We start from the raw sequence: 24,188 nt of genomic DNA, 5'->3' as shown, positions 1-24,188 counted from the left end.
GATTTCATAACCACCTCCAGACTCACGAAAAGATATGAGTCAATTTAATTTCAAGACTCAATACCAAAGTATACTTCTGCACATAAGAAGCCCAACTCAAAATAAATTCTCAACGTTCGTGAAAACAAAATTAAACTCTTACCCTACCGCTTAAAATAAATTTTAAGTGATATGTCTCATCTACTAGAATTGATTTTTTGTTTCTTCATTTGTGCAATGAAAGAAGTCGAATTTAATTTAACTTGTAGAAAGTGAAACACCTTCAAATTAAACTCACAACAAATTAAATAAAGCAAAAAGACCCAAAACTCTTTAACAAATTATGCTTTTTATATTTGAATCTTTAATCTAACAGTTGTATTAGTAATTTACTTATTTACTGTCTCAAATTGGTGGCTTAAAATCCTTAAATCATCATATATATATTTTTTAGTTTGCTGCTCTGTCACGTACTGTATGTAGACTTTCTACGTGGGGAGGAATATTGATTTTTTAATAATTTGGTTTATTGGTTTAGTTGCATTATTATTATTATTATTATTATTATTATTATTATTATTATTATTATTATTATTATTATTATTATTATTATTTTAAACTATACTACAAAAATTACTATGGATCGAGAAAAAGAAAAAAGCAGTTTGATGATATTCGTCGGAGCTGACGTGCAGACGACAAATATCCGTCAAAGAAATCTGCACGTTCTCTCTAGAGCATCTTACTGAACATGTCAGCCACTAAATTATAAGAAAACAAGATTACGTATCTTATTACCATTAATTTATAATTATAATTTTAAAATTTCATAATAAACTGGCTGCGGCAGACATGCAAAAATAACAAATAAATAAAAAAATACGTTCAATGATTCAGTAGTAGATAGTATTCAGGAGAAGAGGTCAAGGTTCAAACTTCAATGATGACTGTGAATTATGTTTAAAGTGAACAAATTTTTCATGAACACTGACATTTAATTCTGTCTTTGAAGTTACTGATTCAACCGTGTGAGGGAAGAATAATAATAAAATAAAGTCTGCCTAACTATTCATACAGCTAAAAATTTTACTTTAATAATCTGGCATTTGATTAGATCGAGTAATGCTGACATCTACTGCTCATAATTAATATTAATTTACCTGATCAGATCATGTGATCTAAGCAGGCCAAAACAGCTTTGTCGCATTTTTAGATTATGAACTCTTCTACGGTTCGAAATCGTCAACTTCCCTGGTCGTACGATATAAATAAGCCCTACACAATTTCGTCACATTTTTTGGGCGACAAATTCTGATCTGATCTCTCATCATCATTTAACTTTTCAACTTTCACCTCTCTTCACTTCTTTCGTCAAATTAAATTAGAACTTAAAACTAAAAAAAAGAAGTCCTTGCCTCCTTGGGAGCTCTAGCTAGAATTACCCATAAGGTTTAACTAGACCTTAACGTATCCGGGTCGTACGCCTGGAACAATCGTACAATTTCGGCGATTCTATACTAGAGCTCCTTGGTTACTTCTATTTTGCTTGTTTTTTGTTTGTAATTATGGATGTGTATACTAATTGAGGTAAGATTGATAAGTTTAGTGAATCAGATTAGGTTGATATTTAATTCAAATAGTTTTCTTGAAAATGATTTATGTCAACAGTATTGTGTCTTCATCGTTCATCCACCCAGTCTATACATAATTCAGCAATTATAAGTTGGCACAATGAATCACATATACAGAATCGAGACTGGACAAATGGGATACCACCAGGTATGATCATACATATATTCAACTTTACTTTTTTTAAAGACTTAAATTATTATTTAAACATGTACAAGATAAACACATAAAGAAACCATCGAACATTGCCCATGGTTGATGATGCTTTCTATGTCATATCAAACAAGTTGATTATTTGACAAACAAATGATTGTCTCACAACAAAACCATGCAAGAGCCACCACCACCTAATGGTTGACAAAATTAAACCAAAAGAAATTGTTTACACTTTCTTGAAATTCTGTACTTACTAGCAACTGCTAAGCATTATATAAGTACCAAACCAAAGAGTTGTTGTGCTCAAGGAAATCAAAACAAGTAGAAAAATGGGAAGCACAGATCAGAGAGCAGCAGGGCATCATGCTTCATCTTGGATTATCAGATACAACCTCCATTCCATCATTGGGAGCTTTCTTCTGGCATTTGTGGTTGTCACATTTTACATGACTGGGGGTACTGAAGATGTGGTCCAGGGACAAGTGCATCAGATTTCGCGAAAGGGGTTGATCCAAAGGTGCAATTTGTTCTCAGGGAGATGGGTTTATGACAACGAATCGTATCCGTTGTACAAGGAGCAAGAGTGTTCTTTCATGGTGGAAGATTTTGTTTGTCAGAAGCATGGGAGAAAGGACTTGGAGTATCAGCATTGGAGGTGGCAGCCCCATGATTGTGATCTCCCAAGGTCTGTATTTCTTGTTTTCTTATTATCATTTCTGGGTAGCTTTGATTTGTTAGTTGACTACTGTTTTTAATCCATGAAAACATCTATCAAAGGTTTAATGCTACTGCATTAATGGAGAAGCTGGGAGGGAAGAGGCTTATATTTGTAGGAGATTCTCTGATGAAGAACCAGTGGATGTCAATGGTGTGCATGGTTGAATCTTCTTTAGCTCCATCTTTCAAATCCTCCATTTGGAAAGGCAATTTGGTAACTTTTGAATCCAAGGTAAGAAAACCACCATTAATTTTCTCTGAATCTTGGGTCTCTGATTGACTGAGAAATGAAATTTTGGATGAATTGAAGGAATACAATGCCACAATCGACTTCTATTGGTCTCCATTGCTGGTGGAATCCAACTGTGATGATCCAATTAACCATCATGTCCGGAATCGAATTGCCAGAATAAAGGCAATTGAGAAGCATGCCAGGCAATGGACTGATGCAGATATTGTGGTTTTTGGTTCCTTTATGTGGTGGCTAGAGCCCACCATGACCCTCCTGTAAGTCCATTATCCCAGTTTTGAAATTTCTGCAGAAAAAATCACCACCGAGTTCTAATGATCTGTAATCGAATTGCTGGTGATGATAGGTGGGGGTCATTCGAGAGCCCGGATGCAGTGTACAAGAGGGTAGCAATGAAGCTTCGTCGCTATGAAATGGCACTGGAAACATGGTCGGATTGGCTCGAGTTCAACATCAACACAACAAGAACACAGCTGTTCTTCATGAGCCTCTCCCCTTACCATAAACTGTAACAATCCCAACTTCCTCTATATTTTCCTAGTATTTCCAAACTGTTAGACATCTAACATATAAACATAAATGTATAGTCCAAGCCCCCGAACATAATTCAATGGTCGAGAGTTTGAGTGTAATATAATGCCCAGCAATTACCCAAGGTTCGAATGGGGAATGGAGGATTCCTGGGCACCAGGATAGGAGTGAGGGACCATCAGGTTTAGGGTTTAAACCTATAAATGTGCAATCTAACTATTAGTTTAAACTTTTAATTGAGAGGCACATGCTTCAATTTAGTATCAGAGTCAACCACATACAAGAGGTCATAGGTTTGAATCTCTACTCAACCCGATAAAAGTGACTTAGTGGGTTAACTCCAGCTATGTTGGCTAAGGATACAAACTTGTAGTCACAAGATCACAAGTTCAAATCTTAGCCTTTTTTATTTGAGTCGGCCACTTATGGGTAATCTAAACTGGTTTACCTCCTTGTGGTCTTTTGTCAGCTAGAGTCACAAGTGTGCACACCCTTAGGCCGTGACTGCAAGTTTGCTTTATCATCTCAAAAACAGACTATAGTCAACATGTTGCTTGGAGTTCATAGAGTCTAACTATCAGTTGAGACGGAGCACATCTTTCAATTATGACGGTATGTTGTTGTTCCATCTTACAGGGCAGGGGATTGGGGCATGCCGGAGGATCAGAACTGCTACAATGAAACACAACCAATCTCAAGAATGGATTACTGGGGAAGAGGATCGGATAAAGGAATGATGCGCACTGCAGAGGGAGTTATACAGCGGCTGGAGAGCAAAGGTCTGAGAATCCAATACATAAACATAACACAACTCTCAGATTACAGAAAAGATGGTCACACTTCCATTTACAAGAAGCATTGGGAAGCTCCAACGGAAGAACAGTTGTTGGACCCAAAGAGCTACTCAGATTGTGTGCATTGGTGCTTGCCTGGAGTCCCTGATGTTTGGAATCAAATTCTTTATGCCTACATTATGCTTCAGGATTCATAGTATACACTTTCTTTCTCAAAATCCTTTGGAATCTAGTTAAGGATGTTTTCATATTTTGATTTCATTCTTCTTGTTACTGTCATATGCATGTTCTTGTCCTGTTTCCCAACTGTATAGACTGAAACTCATAACATAAGACACAATTACTAATTTGTTTCAGGTATAAAATTTATACTAATATAAAATTTCATAACAAGATACAAAAATTCACAACATAAGACACATACACTGATATACATGTATTAGGATCCACAATATACTGTGAACCCTGGTCTATAGTATAATGATTGGCAAGTTGATCGCAAATTATATTGTGCAAGCAAAAACGACGTCGTTTTGACTAAAAATGCCCACTTTTAAAAAAAAAAAGGTTCGATTCCCAGTAATATCATTTTTTTGTGCATAATTTGAATTATATATCCATAAATTCATAACTATATATCCACAAATTTATAACTATATATCCACAGTGAATGAATAACACAAAATCCAGAATGAATGAACTAAATATCCACAATGAATGAACTAAATATCCATAAATTCATAACTATATATCCACAAATTCATAACTATATAGCCACAATAATGCTGTTGAAGGGAATCAAAATTGATTTTTTTTTTTAAATGAGACTCGTATTTTTAGTCAAAACGACGTCATTTTGCAATCGTGTGCATCATGCACAGCATAACTATTGCAAGTTGATGAGATAAGCAGGCCTGCAAGCAAAGATGAATAGTATGGGCTATTTTGACACACTAAAATCCATTAACGGTTTTGGACCAACGACAAATGGCATTACAAGTCCAAGGTAACCAAATGCATAGTAGGTACATGAACCAAATACAAATAATAGTCAAATACTACAGTCTAAGAACCTGCCATAACAAGAAATTTTCCTGCATAAATTTCCATTTCCTATTGTAGCTATTAATATGGTTCACTTCATCCACAAATTATATTGTCTAGGCTCCTTTAGCTAAGTAAGAATGGCAGTAACCTTTTCAATTTTTAGGTTTTTACTTTAACATAATTTCAAAAATAATTACAATGAATAGTTACTTAACTTAAGAATTAATTTCACTTTTGGTCCCACGACTTTTGAGTTCTTATCACTTTTGGTGCACAACTTTAAATTTTTTCAATATTGGTGCCTAACTTTGTTATTTTTATCAGTTTTGGTCCTTCCAGCCAAATTGACGGTAAAATATTTCTGGATTTTATATTTTAGGGGCAAAATCGTCATACCATGGAAAGATCTTCAATATTTAAACAAAAGAAAAATCATATTAAGAGGAAAAGAAGAGTTTGCCAATGGTCGAAACTATAAATCCCATAGATCTGTCTGGTTTCTGTCCGTCTTCCCCATTATTCTCATCGATCAAACCCCTATAGATATGATTTTACAGTGATTTTGTTTAGATATTGAAGATGTTTCCTTGGGATGACAATTTTACCCCTAAAAATATAAAATCCAGCAACATTTCGCTGTTAATTTGACCGAAAGGACCAAAATTGATAAAAATAACAAAGTTAGGCACCAAAATTAATAAATTTTAAAGTTGTGCACCAAAAATGATAAAACATCAAAAGTCGTGGGACCAAAAGTGAAATTAATTCCTTAACTTAATTTGAAATATATAAATTTTTGACACAAAACAACCTTGCTATAAATTAGTCAAAGACTAATAAATTGAACAGGGAGAAGTTATAGAGCATCCGCTTTTAATACTCGTTCGCTATAAATAAGAAATTTTGATGAGTATATTAGGAAGGACCATATCATCAGTCTATCAAAAGTTCAAAACTGATACACTAGTAACTGGATACTAAAAAAAATTTAAAAGTCAAAATTCTTAGTAACTATTAATCATTCAATGTGACAAAATTAGCCAACATGGGCCAGACTTCTTCTTGAGACACGACTATTCTCAGCCACCCTCCTGATGAGTTGATCTCGATTCTGCAACGGGATTCTAACAACGTAGCGTCTAGAAAAATCTCTTAATCCCCCAGGGGTTTTGGCCCTTTTCCCTACCCAAAAGAAAGAAAAAAAAAAAAAAACTGAGAAAATGATACATCCTCTCAAAAAATACGATTATTCTATAGAAACTACTTTATTGGGAAATTATAGTAAGTTACCATAACAAGTGAAGTAGGTATATGGATATGGAGTATATGAGTAGAATAGTGTCACCTGGCAATAAAAACTTCCATTCAAAACATAATCTCCTGGTTAGGTACCATTAATCTAGGGTTAAATTTGGTGGGGCCTATCCATTTCTCAGCCAAGTTCAAATGATGAAGACACTGTTTATACTAGCTAAGATTAGTTAACTGTAGTTAATTACTAGCGACAATGTCGGCTGTCTGAATTATATATTAAGGTTGAAAATCTTGAGATTGCAGTCAAGATTCTCTCTCAGTCATCAATTCCAATTCCCACAATTTGTTTTCTGTTTGTTTCCCGGTGTGGGCGCACCCAAAAAAATGCAGAAGTGCCAGAAGAAGAGAGGGCAGTACCCTTTGATTGCGCTTGTCTTGTTTGCGTTCATAGTCTTCTCCGTGTTCTTCAATGGAAGCAACGTTGAAGAAATATCTCCGTCCGAGGAACACCCTTTTCTCGTATCCAAGAATCTCACAGCCCTAAAGTTGAACTCAGGTCACTCTCCCTCTCTGTTGTTCTCTCAAGATCATAGGAGGAATATTATGTTCCTTTTTGCTATTCAGTGGGTAAATGTTTGGACTCTCTAGGGTTTGGGGGAGTTTCTTGAAATGTTGTGCTTGTTGTCCCTTTCATTGTGATCTCATATGTTGGAAGGTTGTTTGTTTTGCATCAGAATCTTTCCATTTCTTTATCTAACAACTAAAGACTGAATCTTTACTCACCCTAATGTGTTGGGCTCTAACTGTACTTTGTCTGAGTTTTCAAGGTTGTTTGAGGGTTACTTTCATATGAACAAGTGTACTAGAAAGTAGAAACAATCTAGGTTTCTTCATTTAGAATGTCAATTTTTGTTTGATCTAATGGGGAACTTTTTGTTTTTCTGTATAAACATTTGTAGCTAGGGAATTGGATAAGTCTAGTAAATGCCACTACACGGTAGAGTATAGCGGCAGGGGAGCCAATTGGGATGCTCCCGTGCCAGAGTCCGGTGGTAGACGAGAAATGCCAGAGAGTTGTGACTTCTTCTCGGGCGAGTGGGTCTTTGATAACACTTCACATCCACTTTACAGTGAGTCTGACTGCCCTTATATGTCTGATCAATTGGCGTGCCAAAAGCATGGAAGGCCCGAGAATGGTTACCAGCATTGGAGATGGCAACCCCACGGTTGCGATTTGAAGAGGTATTTCTGTTTGCTCGCATTGTATTGGAGTTGAACTTAGTATATATATCAGTTAATATTAGGCTCGTTAAGTGATTGTTTTTGGTTTGCAGATGGAATGCAACTGAAGTGTGGGAGAAATTGAGGGGCAAAAGACTAATGTTTGTCGGGGATTCATTGAATAGAAACCAATGGATGTCAATGGTGTGTATGTTGCAGTCTGTGATTCCGTCTGATAAGCGATACATGTCACCTCAGCAACATCTTTCAATCTTTAGAACAGAGGTATCCGAACTTGTATATCCAGTTACATGTCTTAATTTTGAGGTGTGTAGGTCTATTATCTTCGTTCTACTTACTATTCTTGTGGCTATATTGGAGCAGGAGTATAATGCCAGTGTGGAATTTCTCTGGGCACCGCTTCTTGTGGAATCTAACTCTGATCATCCCGTTGATCATAGGTTGTCAGAGCGAATTCTCCGTCCCGATTCACATCTCAGGCATTCGTCACACTGGAGGAATGCTGACATATTAGTCTTCAATTCTTACCTATGGTGGAGGCAAGGCCCGGTCAAACTGTTGTAAGTCTGTCCGAGATCTCATATAGATTAGAATAGGATTATAGGATACTTTCAGTGGGATTTATTATATTAAAAAGAAATGACACTTAATCGAGAAGTTGGAGTGCCTTAAAAAGAAGATACTTAAAGGGAAAGTTGGAGTGCCTACACCTTTAAATAAAGTTGAAAAAGAATATGATACTGAGCAAGTGGGGAGGTATTGCATATTTTACTTATCCAAGAAAAAAATGGATTCGTGCAATATTACTTATGAAACTCTTTTGTTTATGCAGATGGAGCAATGAGCAAGATGGAGCATGTGAAGAAATAGATGGACTACGAGGCATGGAGTTGGCCATGAGAACTTGGGCGGATTGGGTGGCATCTAACATTGACCCCTTGAAGAAGCAAGTTTTTTTTGTCACCATGTCTCCCACACATCAATCGTGAGTAAATATCTCATTTTTTTTTAAAGTTTCTTACTGGCCCAGTTTGGTAAATGGCTGTTAGCTGTTAGCTGATTGTGTTAATTAGAGGATATAACTAGTTGATAACATTTTCTCTTGTAGAAAAGTGTTTGGTAAATTAGCTGTTAGCTGATAGCTGTTAATAATGGTCATATAAGCCAAAATTGGCCTATAGGCCAATTTTTTACCAAACAGAGCCAATGTCTTACAATGCTGTTTATTTCTGAATCCTAAAACCATGTGAAACCTTTTTTTTGTTTGTATTGTTTTATACTTTTATCGCTTTGTTGGTACTATGATTACTCATTTTCTTCCCTGTATTGTCAGGAAGGAAGGATGGGAACCGGGAAGCGAAGGAAACTGTTACGATGAGAAACTCCCCATCACAAACAGAGGCTACTGGGGAAACGGCTCTGATGTCGATACAATGCAGATGGTGGGAAGGGTGTTGGGCGATCTGGGCACAAAAGTTTCGGTTCTCAACATCACCAAGCTTTCAGAATACAGGAAGGATGGGCATCCCACCATCTACCGTAAGTTTTGGGAGGCGTTGTCCCCTGAAAAACTAGCAAACCCTGCAAGTTACTCGGATTGTATACACTGGTGCTTGCCAGGCGTGCCCGATGTCTGGAATGAACTGCTGTTCCAGTTTTTGTGAAAGGAGGCATGGTTGATGGTTCTGTAACTAATTTTTCAGCTGCACTCCAATGCAAGGTGAAGTGTAAAGCTTTGAACTTTGCACAATTTGGAGGATGGTGGCTGCTTATTTGAATTGTAGAGCGAAGCTTCCACTTGTAAAATGCAGATTTTTAAGGAAAATGGGAATGGATAGATACCAACATATTGAAATGGCGGCATCAACATTTTTCTATTTCTCCTACGTTGTACTTAAATGAGTGTTAGATTTGCTTATGAGTTATGAACACGTGAATCCAATGAAATTTTATGAGAATTGCGTGTGGATATTTGCATTTTCTATTTTTTGTTTTCTCTATTTTAATTTTAAACTGATCATTTTGTTTATACTCGTGGGACTAAAACTGGTATTTACTCTTAAATTATTATTTGGTCCAAATATCATGTTGCAAAAACATTTACATGAAAATTTTGAATATTCTAAATAAAATTAAATCAACATCCGTCTTAATAATAATATTGTAAAATTGTCTTAGAGTGAGCGATCGAGTAGGTAGAACATGATTATTGTACTAGAAAATTGCGAGTTTGATTTTCTTTTCAACACATTCTTAGTTAAGCCAATTGTCTTACAATATTTACCTAGTGCGATTTACCTTTCATGTGTGATTTAATTTGCATATTATTACATGCAAAGAAGTTAAATTTAACTATACACACCTTTGGGTAGTACCTTTGATCATGTTTGTCAAAAACAATATAGCTTAGTGCTCAATTATATGGTTGGTAATTTATTTAATCTTGGAAGTATAAAACAACAACGCTCCTAACACACCTTGGATTTGATTTTTTCAACGGAAATAAAAATTTGATACAATTTTAGAAAATAATAATGGAGTGTATATTTATTTTCGATTTTTTTTTTGCTTATCAAAAATATAATAATATATGCATTGGTGGAGTCGGAGTTGTTGTAGCTAAAATTTTGCTTCTTGGTGTATTTGTTATTGTTAAGCGCCGTTAATGGAGCATTGGTGAGTGTTATGTCTAAAAGAAATGTGAGCCATATAGTATTAAATTAGAGAGAAAATAATTTAATTATCACATTTTTTTACTTTTTGAAATGATGACGTGATATCTCAAAAATATCTATTCATGTCGCATATCCAACATTTAATTAATTGATTAATTGAATTTAGCTACTAAACGAATAGATAATTATGATATCTTTTTCCGTTAAATTATATTATGAATAGTTAATAAGAACACTTATGCTACTAATTACTAGATTAATTGAATTCTTCTTCCGTTAAATTATGTTATGAATAGTTAATAAGAACACTTATGCTACTTATTACTAGATTAATTGAATTCAATATATATATATATATATATATATATATATATATATATATATATATATATAGACATGAAAAATGTAAGATGTCAAAGGAAGAACTACTAAATTAGCGATGAGTTATAAGTACATTAGTATAGTGTTCGTATTGGCCATTATTTCTATTGTATTAGCATCAGCAAAGAATGCTCCTCCACCTCCTGACGACATTACTAAGCAGCTAGAAAAAGAAATAGACAAATGCTATAATGAGACAATCCAAAATTATATCGAGTGGGACTCATTAATGATGCCAGATAAATCGGAAATTTTAAAAATGTGTACATCATATTGGAATTGTAAATTACTTAAAAAAGATTGTGCGTAGAGAAATTATTTAGTGCCACCTAATTCTCTTTGATGTAATTTGCTATGTCTAGTTACTTTTTGGACTAAATTAAAAATCTATAACACGTATTATACAGTAGTGGTTATGAGTATGATACATTGTTTCACGCACACATTTACTCTTGATGTGTATTACAATAAGATGCTCTGTATTATTCATTAAATGAATGATATTTCATATTTTGTCATTAACAACGTTTTACCATATTTCAAAGTTTTTAAGTTTTTGTTCATCGATATTTTTGGCTCCACTGCAGCTTCTTTGTTGTGGTAGCTATTCGTTTCCTATGAGATTTTCAAATCTTAAATTATTCAAATCTTTATTATTCACTTGTGGACATTAATTTTCTTTTTCAGTTTATACATGTACTCCGTATTAAATTTTGTCAAAGTTATACGAAATTTGTTTATGCATTGGTGGAGTCGGACTGTCGGAGTTGTTGTAGCTAAAATTTTGCTTCTTGGCGGATCTGTTATTGTTTAGCGCCACTAATGGAGCATCGGCGGATGTTATTCTTCTAGGCTGAACCCCAACCCTAATCGGTGGATGTTATGCCTAAAAGGAATGTGAGCCATGAAGTATTAAATTAGAAAGAAAATAATTTAATTATCACATTTCAAAAAAATAATTTAATTATCACATTTTTTACTTTTTGAAATGATGATGTGATATCTCAAAAATATATAATCATGTCATCTACCCAACATATAATTAATGTGAAAATAGCACTTTTTCCCCCTAAATTATATAGTTATAGTATTTTTTTCTCCTGAATTATTCAAGTAGCAGTTTTTTCTCTTTAAATGCTAAATGAACATATTTACCCTTAAAATAAATATTTCATTTATTTTTCTTCTCCAACAAATTATGACCACGATTTGGTTCAAACCGAACAGACACTATAGCAACCGAACTGAAATATTCCGATTACAATTTAGAATCGAAACCTAATATTTAGAGTTTATTAAAATCGAGAACCGGAACGGTCGATTCATGTTTTGAACTGAAAAAATAATTACATTGATGAATTTAGACTATTTTAAAAATAAAAATTTAAAATTTAAAATAAAGTTTGAACCGGCAATTCAAACTGGATCTGGAACCGTGAACCGGCGGTTCAAAATCAAAATCAAATCGCGGTCATATATACTTATATGTGAGAATCAGAAGTAATGTAAAAAAGAACATACACTATTTGTAAATATTATAATTCTAATTTTAAGCTAACGCTAATAGTTGTTCCAATTCAAACCGCTGGTTCACGGTTCAAGATCTAGTTTTTTCGATTCATGATTTTAATAAATTGAAATCCAAATATTGGGTTCTGGATCTGAATCATTATCGGAAACTTTCAATTCGATTGCTATAGTGTCCGGTTTAGTTCGAACCGAACTGTGGTCATCCCTACGTATAACAATAATTTATTGGAGAAGAAAAATAAATTAAATGTTTACTTTAATTTAAGGGTAGAAATGTCAATTTAATATATCAGAGGGAAAAACTGTCACTTTTAGAATAATTGAGGGGACTAATGTGCTTACATTAATAATTCAGGGAGAAAATATGCTATAAACATATAATTCAATGGGAAAAAGTGTCATTTTCTGTATAATTAATTGATTAATTGAATTTAGCTACTAAATTAATAGATAATTTATGATATCTTTTTCAGTTAAATTATATTATGAATAGTTATGCTACTCATTAGTTATTACTTATGCTACTTATTAGTTATTACTAGATTAGTTGAATTATATATATATATATACACACACACACGCATGAAAAATGTAAGATGTCAAAGCGAGAACTACTAAATTAAAAATTGTACATTAGAATACATAATATAAATAATTAATTAGCAATGAGTTATAAGTACATTAATATATTGTTCATATTGACCACTATTTCTATTATATTAACGTCAGCAAAGAATGTACATCCACCTCTTGACGACATCACTAAGCAACTAGAAAGAGAAATAGACATATGCTATAATGGGACAATCCAAGATCATATCGAATGGGGCACATTGTTGATGCAATCTAAATCAGAACTTTTACAAATTTGTACATCATATTGGAATTGTGAGTTACTTAAAAAAGATTGTACGTGGAGAAATTATTTACAGTGCAACCTAATTCTATTTGATGTAATTTATTATGTCTAGTTATTCTTTGGACTAAATTAAAAATTTATAACACACGTGTTATAGAGTAGTGGCTATGAATATGATACATTGTTTCACGACTTCTCACACACAAAAATATGTTCAACAAAATAAAATAAAAATAGTTGTTGATAAATTAAAACTATCATCTTTATGATTTTTATATCTTCTATCTTATATTCAACTTAAAGTAAACGTTTTTTTTCCTACAAATATAAATACACAAACATTTACTCTTGGTGTGCATTACAATAAGATTCTCAGTATCATTCATTCAATGAATGATATTTCATATTTTGTCATTAACAATGTTTTACCATATTTCAAGGTGTTTTCATTTTTTTTTTTTTGAGATAAAAGGATTAATTCATTAAATCATAAGTAAGAGAGTCGACAAGAAAGATAGGCGGAATGTCAAACCATTCCCCGCAACCTGACACAGAAATGACTTTCCGAACAACAGTGTGGGCAGCACGATTCGCAGATCGCCTAACACAGGAGAAATTGACACCATGAATACTGGCTGCCAATTCCTTTACATCATCTATCACTAAATAGAAAGCAGAAAAATAAGAGTCTGACTTTAAAGCAAAATAAACTAACTGAGAGTCCGTTTCAACATCAACATCTCCCATTCCCGTTCCCTTAAGCCAAGTGAGAGCTTCTCGAATACAAGTGTTTTAATTTTTTGTTCACCAATATTTTTAATTCAACCACAGCTTCTTTGTTGTGGTGGCTATCCGGTTCCAATCAGACTTTCAAATCTTAAACTATTCAATTCTGGATATTAATTTTTTTTCCAGTTTATACATGCATTAAATTTTGACAAGTTATACAAAATTTGTATTTGTGTATGGGCAACATTACCACATGAACGGGCCCACAAGAATCAGATCAGTTATACAACATTACTATGGTAATTAAAACCCATAGTTGTGTTTCAAAAAGTTGTCAACAAAACACTAACTATGATTTTGAATCTCATTCTTAGTGTAAACCTATAAATCAAACATACCTTAAATAAGGAAATCAAAGTACATACAACTTATTATAAAGAATTGAGGATATTGGGGACAACCTCAATCAAGTTTGACAGATTGTTTAGAATTTATAATCACAAATTTCAAGTTTGAAGCTAATGAGAGCGGCATATTGACCTTCTTAATCTAAGTTAGTCAGTTTTCAACGTCATGCGTATATTTTGGAAAGAAATGAGAAGAATGCCGGATGGAAGATTCAATGGATTCACTAGTGTGAAGCTGAGGTTCCAAAGACATATCCAAAAGCAAACTCCTTCACATTCAAGGGCATTCAATTGAATGTGCTTGGGAAAAGGGTTTCAAACATTATATGTATTGTTCATAGTGATGCTAAAGAGATTGTAAACTGGATTACTGGAAGCGACCTTCATTGCAGCCCCATTTGAGGTTGAAATGAGCCTGGTAATGAGATGTTTAGTAAAAGTTGGTAAATTATGATAAGATATATATTTACCGTGAAACAAAACATAGTAATTGAATACCTCATAATAAAGATTATAAGTAGATAGAGGCTAGAATGGATGGACGGAGTTGAGATTTAATTATATTAGAGGATAAATAGCAGTACGATAAAAGTCTTAAGTTGTATCAAACGTTGTATGTTATGTACTTATATTTGTATCCAGCTCAACAAGCTTGTTAGAAGTGGTAGAGTTTGTTAGAGGGGCATTTTTAGATAATCCTAAATTATTCTATTGTGATTCAACTCAAGTATATATAACCCATGTTTCTTTGTTTGCAGTAAGATAGCTACTTTACCGAAAGAGAATTTGTACAGCTAGAGATTTACAGGGGTAATTTTGACTAATTACTCTTTTTTTTTTTTTTTTTTTTTTTCTTCTTAAAATTCCAGGAATTAAAATATCAGGGGGGCATGGGAGTCTCAATCTTATAATTTTTTACGTTTTTCTACAATAAATAAAGCTTTATCTATCTTCCTTTTCTTACGCCATAAATACTTACAGGGCGTTTGGTTGGAGAGGGGGAATTATGTGGGAAATGAATTGCAATTCCATGGGAGATGAATTACTGGGAATAAGGTGGGAATTTAAATTTCAGTGTTTGATTTATAGGAATAGAATTATGAGAATTTCAATTCCAATGTTTGGTATACATGAGAATTGAAAGGGAATAAGTAGTATAAAGTCAAAATGTCCATTGTTTTTGTTAGGCATTAATTTTAAGTTAGAAAAGGAAGGGGTAATTTTGACTCATTACTCTTTTTTTTTTCTTCATAAAATCATAGGAATTAAAATACCAGGGGGGGCCATGGGATTTTAATTCCATGAAAATGAGGGAATTGCAATTCCATGGAATTGCAATTCCTTTCAACCAAATAAGAAAATTTTGTGGCCTTTGAAATTAGTTGGAAATTAAGTGGGAAGGGAATTTAAATTCCCTTCAACCAAACGCCCTGTTAGGGGGTGTTTGGTTCAAAGTATATATTATAGTCAAGGGAATGTGAGCTTTGGAATGTCACATTCCCATGTTTGGTTCATGTTATCTTACTTTCCTAAGGGAATACAATTTTCCTCAAGGAATCTTTATCTAATATGCCCTCCACATAGGATTTTTAAGGGAATGTGATCGTGATTCCCTTACAAATCTTAAATATTCTAACATTCTCATGTATATTTGCTATTTTGCCATTGTAATTATAATTCTTATGAAATATATATTTGATGTTAGTTTATTATACATATGATATTTAATTATTTTTGTAATTATATATTTTATTTTATTTCTTATTACGTCATATTAGCTTATAAAGTAATTTTGTTTTTCAAGTTCAAGTTTTTAATTAATTATTTTTAAATCATATATGTTATCATTGCCTTATTTCATTTCTTTATTTTAATTTTGAAATCTTTTGAAATGCATGAAAATATTATAAAGGTATTAAAGTGAAAAAAACAATTAGTATAACATAAAAAATACCCCTAAACTAAACAAGTTTATATTACATACCTTAGTTTTAAACCAAACACACGAATCTAACATTCCCAATAATCTAACAGTACCAGCAATCTAACATTCCCTGGGGTAATCTAACATTTCGTGAACCAAACGCCCCATTCATAACTTTGTGATCCTTATAATCTTGAAATTTTATGTGCCAAATGCTTATGCAATGGTTTTTATTTGTGAAGATCAACTTGGTGTGTTGTGCAATCGTTATACCGTGCACCAGGGCGCACATAGTAATGTGTGCCCCACGGCTTCCAAAACGACGTCGTTTTGTATTGTGTTATAAAATTCTGTGCATTCTGTTATACAATTATGTACATTCGAAACAGGGAATTTTTATCCTTTTAAACAAGATTATGTGTATTCAGTTATACAATTCTGTGTTTTCAGGTATAAAATTCTGTGCATTCTATTATATAATTTTGTACATTCAAAACATGAGAATTTTTAGTTATTAAATTCTGTGTTTTCAGGTATAAAATTCTGTGCATTCTATTATATAATTCTGTACATTCGGAATATAGAAATTTTCAGTTATAAAATTATGTGTTTTTAGGTATAAAATTCTGTGTATTCTATTATACAATTATGTACATTTGAAACATGAATTTTATTTTTTAAGGAGTTAACAGCAGACACACAAAAAGGTACAAAATGACGTCGTTTTGGGCATTGTGCGCCCTAGTGCACGGTCTAATTTGCCGTGTGTTGTGATCGATGCTGACTACCGCACAATGAATAAACAATTGCACAAATATAATTTTTTTAGGAAATAAAAATTACATACGTAAATTAAAAAGTAAAAAAAAAAAAAAAAAGTGATTCGACAAAGTGAAATTAATAATATATCCATAAATAAAATGTACTTTTCAGTAGATACTTGGCTCATACACACACAAGTGACACAACTGACGCCATGTCACTCTTAAAATTTTTCATAACATTATTGTTCAAAAGTCAAATTCATAATCAAACTCATAAAAATTAGTAATACCAAAATTACATTAGACTTGGACCTTTTGCAATGACAAATAATCAAAACATAACAAATGGAAAATCGAGTTCAAAACCAAATTCATCAATTGTCTTAATCTCAAAATCAACGTACATTTCAAACCTTCTCTTAATTGCATAATTAATCATCACCCAATGCCAATTATTCAAAATTAAAATGTCTTTCTATAAAATATAATATGTCATCATGTACAACTTAATATATTCACGATCTTGAAACCTCTAGTTAAGATGAAAAAAGACTCTTATCATTTTATTCACATCCTCATGGGTGACCTAACAATTCGTGTATACACATGGCAACACAAACTTATTGTGGTCCAATGGTATCCGGTTGCTCCCCTAAGTGGGAGGTGATAGGTTTGAGAGCTTCATTGGAGGTGATTAGTAGTTTGGGTATCCCCCTTCTCTTGTAACCAAAAAAAAAAAAAAAAAAAAAAAAAAAAAAAAAAAAAAACCCTGCTAAAAATGCTAATTGTACTTTTTTTCCAGGTTCATGGATGAATTTGGAGCTTATTCGAGTTCGGTGGCTTAATTGCTATCCCCAAATAGTTCAATGACCTATTTGTACCTTTTTCTCTCTCTCTCTTTTTTTTTTTGAAAAAAAAATTCAAAATAATTATTTTTTAAAAAAAATTATTTTATTTGAAATTATTAAAACAAATTTAAAATAATTATTTTTAAATACAGTACCCGACACGTCAGGAAAACATAGCGTTTAAAAAGAAGGTCAAATGCTTAGTAGGATAATAAAAATAATAAAATATAAAATAAAATATACACCTGACAACCCAAACCTGTTATTAACCTGCTAAAAATGCTAATTGCACTTTTTTTTTTTAGGTTCATGGATGAATTTGGAGTTTATTCGAGTTCGGTGGCTTAATTGCTATCCCCAAATAATTCAATGGCCTATTTGTACCTTTTTCTAAAATTATATTGTGAACTATGGATAAATGTTATGTAGTAATTTTTAGTATATTGGATGTTAATTTTTAACGTACTATAAGTTCATTTTTAGTGAGTAATTCATTAAAAATAACATTTAAAAGAATAAATTTATAGTACACTAAAATTGGAGAAACGTATGTAAGGCTACCGACCAGATCAGAAAAGGTATGAGATGGAACGTGACGAATGGTCGGAAAGTAAAGTTTTGAGAAGATGCGTGGCTCGTTGACAAGCCCTTCTTGGATTTTGTTGATCGGGAGATGATGGTTGAAGACATGGGAGATGTTGGTTTGGTGATTCAGGATAGATATTTGGTAGGTCAACATTAAATATTTGAGAGGAATATTAAACAACATGATACTTTTAACGTGAAAATTACATGTTTTTTAGATAGTTTCAAGTCTAAACTTACTATTTTTTGGTAGTTTTGTACACACCGTATTTTTGCATGTAAGCTTTAACATAATTTCCTTTCCATTCATTTTTCTATTTCTCTAGGTTTTTGATGGACAATTTTAATATAGTCATTGCAAGTGCACGCGTCAATTGTAATTTAGCATGCAAAGCAAGGGCCGAAATCAAGAAAGAAAATAAAATAACCACGAAGCAAGACATCAAGAGATTAAAGACTAGGAACATAAAATGAAGAAAAATCATTATAGTTGATGTCTAAATTAGATATTAACTCTAGTATTTTGTGTTATTTTTAGTTGATGATATAAAAACAAATACTACGGAGTAATCTTGTTGCGATATTTTTAGTTGACTAGGAACACTGTTGCTAGGGAGGCCTTTTCTGTGTCAGGTTGCGGTGAGTGGTTGGATGAGCCACCTGCTTTTCTTGTTGACATTCTTGATTCCGATTTAATGAATTAATCTTTCTCTTTCAAAAAAAATACTCAAATAATAAAATAAACATAAAAAATTTAAAAGAAATAATTTTTTTGCGATATTCCAAACTTCCCCCTCAAACAAAACAAAAAAAAAAACCGAAATAATTTTACCTAAACAAAACATATTTGAATTATTATTTGGTCCAAATATCATGTTGCAAAAACATTACATGAAAATTTGAATATTCTAAATAAAATTAAGATATATATCATCAAATTCAATCAACATCACTCTTAATAATTATATTGTAAAATTGTCTTAGAGAGAGCGAACAAGTAGGTAGACATGATTGTCGTACTAAAAATTGTGAGTTCGATTTTTGTCAACACACTTTTGATCATGCCAGTTGTACTATAATGTTTTCCTAGTGCAACTAATTGGCCTGTCATGTGTGGTTTGCATGCTATTACAAAGGAGGTAAATTTAATCATACACACCTTTGGGTGGTGTTTCCTTTGATCACGTTTGCCAAAAACAATATAGTTTAGTGCTCAATTATATGGTTGGTAATCCATTTAATCCTGAAGAATAAGACAATCATGCTCTTAACACCCTTGAAATGTAGCAAATCAGTTTTGAAAAAAAGTGTGTGTTCCTAACACACCTTGGATTTGATTTTTTCAACGAAAATAAGAAATTTTTTCTACAATATTAGAAAACATTTATGAGTGTACGTATATTTAATTATTTATTTTTGATTTGTTATTTGCTTATCGAAAATATATAATAATATATGCATTGGTAGAGTCGGAGTTGTAGCTAAGATTTTGCTTTTTGGCGGATCTGTTATTGTTCAGCGCTGCTAATGGAGCATTGGTGCGCAGGGACGGAGCTAGAAATTCGGTTGAGGGAGGACAAAGAAGTATGGACGGATTCAGAATTTTTTTTCCAGTAAAGGCGAAACATTAAAACAAAAGAGTTAATTTAAAAAAATAAATAAATTACCTAAGAAATATAATTGTAAATATTTTTAAATATGGGTGAAAAATAAAACACATCAAAACTTTATAAAAATATTATAACAAAATACGAAACATAGTTAATTTGATAAAATAATTTGAATAGAAAATGCATTTAAAAAGTGACTGTACTGTGTTGAAATCATAGGGTACTATGTTGATGCAAAAGTATTTGAACTCTTAACCTTTACTATTGCCAAACGTACATGTGTTTTACCAATTAATCTAACTTATTTCTTATTGACATTTAACAATTGTTTTATACTAATACTAAAACATGTACTATATATACATATATACATACAAAGGTTATATATGGGGTGGAGGTAGGGGTAGGGTGAGGGGGCAGCTGCCCCCGCCCCCTTTGACTCCGTCTCTGTAGGTGGGTGTTATGTCTAAAAGGAATATGAGCCATCAAGTATTAAATTAGAGAGAAAATAATTTTATTATCACATTTCAAAAAAATAATTTAATTATCACAATTTTTACTTTTTGAAATGATGACGTGATATCTCAAAATTATCTAATCATGTTCCCTACCCAACATATAATTAATTGATTAATTGAATTTAGCTACTAAATGAATAGATAATTTATGATACTTTTTTCCGTTAAATTATATTATGAATAGTTCATAACAACACCTATTACTAGATTAATTGAATTCAACACACACATATATATAGACACACACACGAAAAATAATGTGAGATGTAAAAAGGAGAATAACTAAATTAAAAATTGTACACTTTTTTTTTTGGAAAAAAAAATTATACATAATATAAATAATTAGCGATGAGTTATAAGTACATTAGTATAGTGTTCGTATTGGCCACTCTTTTTATTGTATTAGTGTCAGCAAAGAATGCGCATCCACCTCTTGAAGACATTACTAAGGAGCTAGAAAAAAGGATAGACAATTGCTATAATGGGACAATCAAAGAGTATTTAGAATGGGGCGTATTTATGACACTAGATAAATCAGACCTTTTAAATAATTGTAAATCATATTGGAATTGTGAATTACTTAAGAAAGATTGTACGTGGAGAAATTATTTAGTGCCATCTAATTCTATTTGATGTAAGTTGTTATGTCTAGTACTTTTTGGACTAAATTAAAAATCTATAACACACGTATTATAGAGTAGTGACTGTGAGTATGGTACATTGTTTCACGCACATAAAAAAATTGTTCAACAAAATAAAATAAAAATAATTGTTGATAAAACTATCATCTTTATGATTTTTATATATATGTTCTATCATTCAACCTAAAGTAAGCATTTTTTTTTTTTTTTGCTCTTTCCTACAAATATAAATATACAATCATTTACTCTTGATGTGTATTACAATAAGATGATATGTAATACTCATTCAATGAATGACATTTCATATTTTGTCATTAACAACATTTTATCACGTTTCAAAATGTGTTACTCCACCACAGTTTCTTTGTTGTGGTAGTTATTCGGTTCTTATCAGATTTCACCACAACTTCTTTGTTGTGGTAGTTATTCGGTTCTTATCAGATTTTTAAATCTTAAATTATTCAAACCTTTATTATTCAATTGTGGACATTAATTTTCTTTTCAGTTTATACATGTATTAAATTTGGTCTAAGTTATACAAAATTTGTTGTACTTGTGTATGGACAACAAGCTAGCTTGGTCCTTTCTAAAACTCAGGGCAACATTACCACATGAACGAGTCCACAAGAATCAGATGCAAATAGGCATTGTCTCGTTTGGGTGGCAAGGCCAATGAGCAATGATCCGTGCTCGTTTAGTACTTGTGTTGTCTATGCATTATTAAAATTTACAAATAATTTACTTGTACGGCGTACTAAATCTGATATATACTTATATATATATATATATATATATATATATATATATATATATATATATATATATATATATATATATATATATATATATATATATATTTATTTATTTATCGATAACTAGTATTTTCACTCGTGTGATGCACGGAATGGACTTGTTATAATATTTTAAGAATATTTATATCGATATACAATTATATAAATTATAAGATCGAATATTATATAATGCAACTGAAGAATTGAGTTGGATTGATTGTATTTTCTGATGTTATCATTTGCTTGAATTCGAACAAATAATTGCTCAGTTAATAGCCAATGTGTAGATGTACGCATCCGGTGTTGAAACTTTAGAGATTTTATATATTAGTGTTTAGGATTTATATTAATCGGGCAAATTTGCTCATTGTCTAGCAACTCAGTTATAGAAATCATTTGTTATCCTAATTTATTTGTATGGAAGATATATTTTTTGCGTAGATATGTACCAATTTTATCATCTTCGCATAAAAAGAAAACATAATATTATTGGTTGGAATTACACATTATTGAAAACCTCTTTGTAGACGACATTGGTAGTAGCAACCAAATCTTGTCCATCATCGTTAGAGCTAACACCTTTATTAGGCCATCTGAATGGGTGACTCGATAAAAAGCCACATACAATTGGCCATTGCCCATTGCATGACTATTTTCTCTAGGAAATCAATGAGCTCAGATGCATATGTATCCCATATAATACCTATACTATAGTTAGTCCGTTTCCTTTTCGAAATAGTTAATCGGGGATCATATATAAATAAAATATAATTTAAAAAAAAAAAAAACAAAACAAAACAAAACTGCCAACCCACGAACCGTCTCTGGTCGGCAGTTCCTTTTTTTTTTTTTTTTTTTTTTTTTTTTTTTTTTTTGTGTGTGTGTGTGTTTAAATTTATATTTTAATTAATTAATTATTAAAAATTATTTTAAAAATCGGTAACTTAATTGCTACATCAGGTAAACAGGTCATTTTGGGCTAAATTGCATGTTTTTGTGTTTTTCATTAGCTCAATTGCAATTTTTTTAGTTCAACGCCCTAATTACACTTTGGTGTGCAGTTGAGTGGCATATTTGAACCTTATTCCTTAAAAAATGTATGCAATTAGGCCATTGAACCTGCTTATGTGGATGGTGAGTTGACATTTTTAATAATTTTTAATAATAAACTTTAAAAATAAAAATAAAAATAAATTAAAATAAAGGAAAACGTTGGTAGCCACCCCCTTTCCCCCTCCTCCTTCGTCTCCAACCGGAGGTGAAGAGCCTGTTTCGTCTCCGACCGGGGGACGAAGGAGGAGGGGGCGGGGAAGGGGGTGTCCGCCAGCCCCGGCGTTCTCTCTCTGTTTTTTTTTTTTTTTTTTTTTTAAATTTTATTAATTTTTAAATTTTATTATTTAAAATTATTTAAAATGCCTTTCAAAAAAAATATTAAAAATGACAACTCCTCATCCACATAAGCAAGCAACATGATGAAATAGGTGGTAACTTACTATCAGGTGAAATTGCATACATAAGGGGTGTTAAGTGGTCTAATTGTGCATTTTTTCGTTCAGTGGCCTAATTGCATTTTCATGTTACGTTCAGTGGCCAATTTGGACCTTATTCCTTCTATAAAATATAATATGTCAACATTTACAATTCAATATATTCAAGATCTTGAAATCTCTAGTTAATAGGAGAAAAGACTCTTGTCATTTCATCCACGTTCTCATGGGTACCCTAACCACTATCTTGTAGCTGTTGGGCATATGTTTTGAGAATTAAATCTAATATCTTACCATTGAAAAGTGACACTAATTGTTACATTGTTACATAAGTATAACAAAATAAAATTATGCATTCGCTACTAATTACTTCCTCCGTCCCATTTTATGCATTTGATTCGATTAACGAGACTTGACTGAAGTTATTTTAATTCAATTTTGCATAATATTAAGTTTAGTATTAATATACAGAATTTATATATTATACACTAAAAGTACTATTAAACAAGAAAAATCAAATTTAAAATTATGTAAAAAAAAAATTAAAGAAAAGAGAGTTAGTTTGACCCGCGAATAGTAAGTATGACAGATAAAATAAAACAGAGAGAATATAAATTTTGTTATAATGGTAAGCTCTTGATCTAATAGTTAAATAATTAATTATTAAATTTGTAAACAATAATTAAACAATGCCAACTAAAATACTGCTAAAGACATTGAGTTTAGTGGCAATAGTGCCCAATCCTCTCTTAAAAGTTATAAGCACGTTGATGTGGTATTCTTACAAAATATTGTTTTCTCTTCACTAGCATCGGCAACAAATAATTGATCCTTTCTATA

General features: G+C 32.0%; 2 protein-coding genes across 2 annotated transcripts; both read left to right on the top strand.

Annotated features, from left to right (window-relative positions):
* Positions 1-1,599: 1,599 nt before the first annotated feature.
* Positions 1,600-4,335, top strand: LOC109181058 (protein trichome birefringence-like 34). Its single transcript, XM_019330815.1, has 6 exons — positions 1,600-1,758; positions 2,073-2,449; positions 2,542-2,713; positions 2,792-2,988; positions 3,078-3,239; positions 3,899-4,335. The coding sequence occupies exons 1-6, from the start codon at positions 1,711-1,713 to the stop codon at positions 4,251-4,253; spliced, it is 1,311 nt and encodes a 436-aa protein (XP_019186360.1). The 5' UTR covers positions 1,600-1,710; the 3' UTR covers positions 4,254-4,335.
* Positions 4,336-6,642: 2,307 nt separating this feature from the next.
* On the top strand, positions 6,643-9,581 carry LOC109182396 (protein trichome birefringence-like 35). Its single transcript, XM_019332576.1, has 6 exons — positions 6,643-6,913; positions 7,317-7,599; positions 7,692-7,863; positions 7,963-8,159; positions 8,432-8,584; positions 8,933-9,581. The coding sequence occupies exons 1-6, from the start codon at positions 6,742-6,744 to the stop codon at positions 9,261-9,263; spliced, it is 1,308 nt and encodes a 435-aa protein (XP_019188121.1). The 5' UTR covers positions 6,643-6,741; the 3' UTR covers positions 9,264-9,581.
* Positions 9,582-24,188: the final 14,607 nt, after the last annotated feature.

The sequence above is a fragment of the Ipomoea nil genome, unplaced genomic scaffold (assembly GCF_001879475.1).
Source record: "Ipomoea nil cultivar Tokyo-kokei standard unplaced genomic scaffold, Asagao_1.1 scaffold1043, whole genome shotgun sequence".
Lineage (NCBI taxonomy): Eukaryota > Viridiplantae > Streptophyta > Magnoliopsida > Solanales > Convolvulaceae > Ipomoea > Ipomoea nil.
The sequence above is the reverse complement of the archived record's forward strand: the minus strand, read 5'-3'. Positions and strand labels throughout refer to the sequence as shown.

Excerpts from the sequence above, each read along its gene's own strand:
- LOC109182396 (XM_019332576.1), top strand. The coding sequence starts at position 6,742 with ATGCAGAAGTGCCAGAAGAAGAGAGGGCAGTACCCTTTGATTGCGCTT. Across the intron at positions 6,914-7,316 it reads AGCCCTAAAGTTGAACTCAG|CTAGGGAATTGGATAAGTCT; the intron begins GTCACTCTCCCT and ends AAACATTTGTAG. Across the intron at positions 7,600-7,691 it reads CACGGTTGCGATTTGAAGAG|ATGGAATGCAACTGAAGTGT; the intron begins GTATTTCTGTTT and ends TTTGGTTTGCAG.
- LOC109181058 (XM_019330815.1), top strand. The coding sequence starts at position 1,711 with ATGAATCACATATACAGAATCGAGACTGGACAAATGGGATACCACCAG. Across the intron at positions 1,759-2,072 it reads GACAAATGGGATACCACCAG|GAAATCAAAACAAGTAGAAA; the intron begins GTATGATCATAC and ends GTTGTGCTCAAG. Across the intron at positions 3,240-3,898 it reads CTCTCCCCTTACCATAAACT|GGCAGGGGATTGGGGCATGC; the intron begins GTAACAATCCCA and ends TCCATCTTACAG.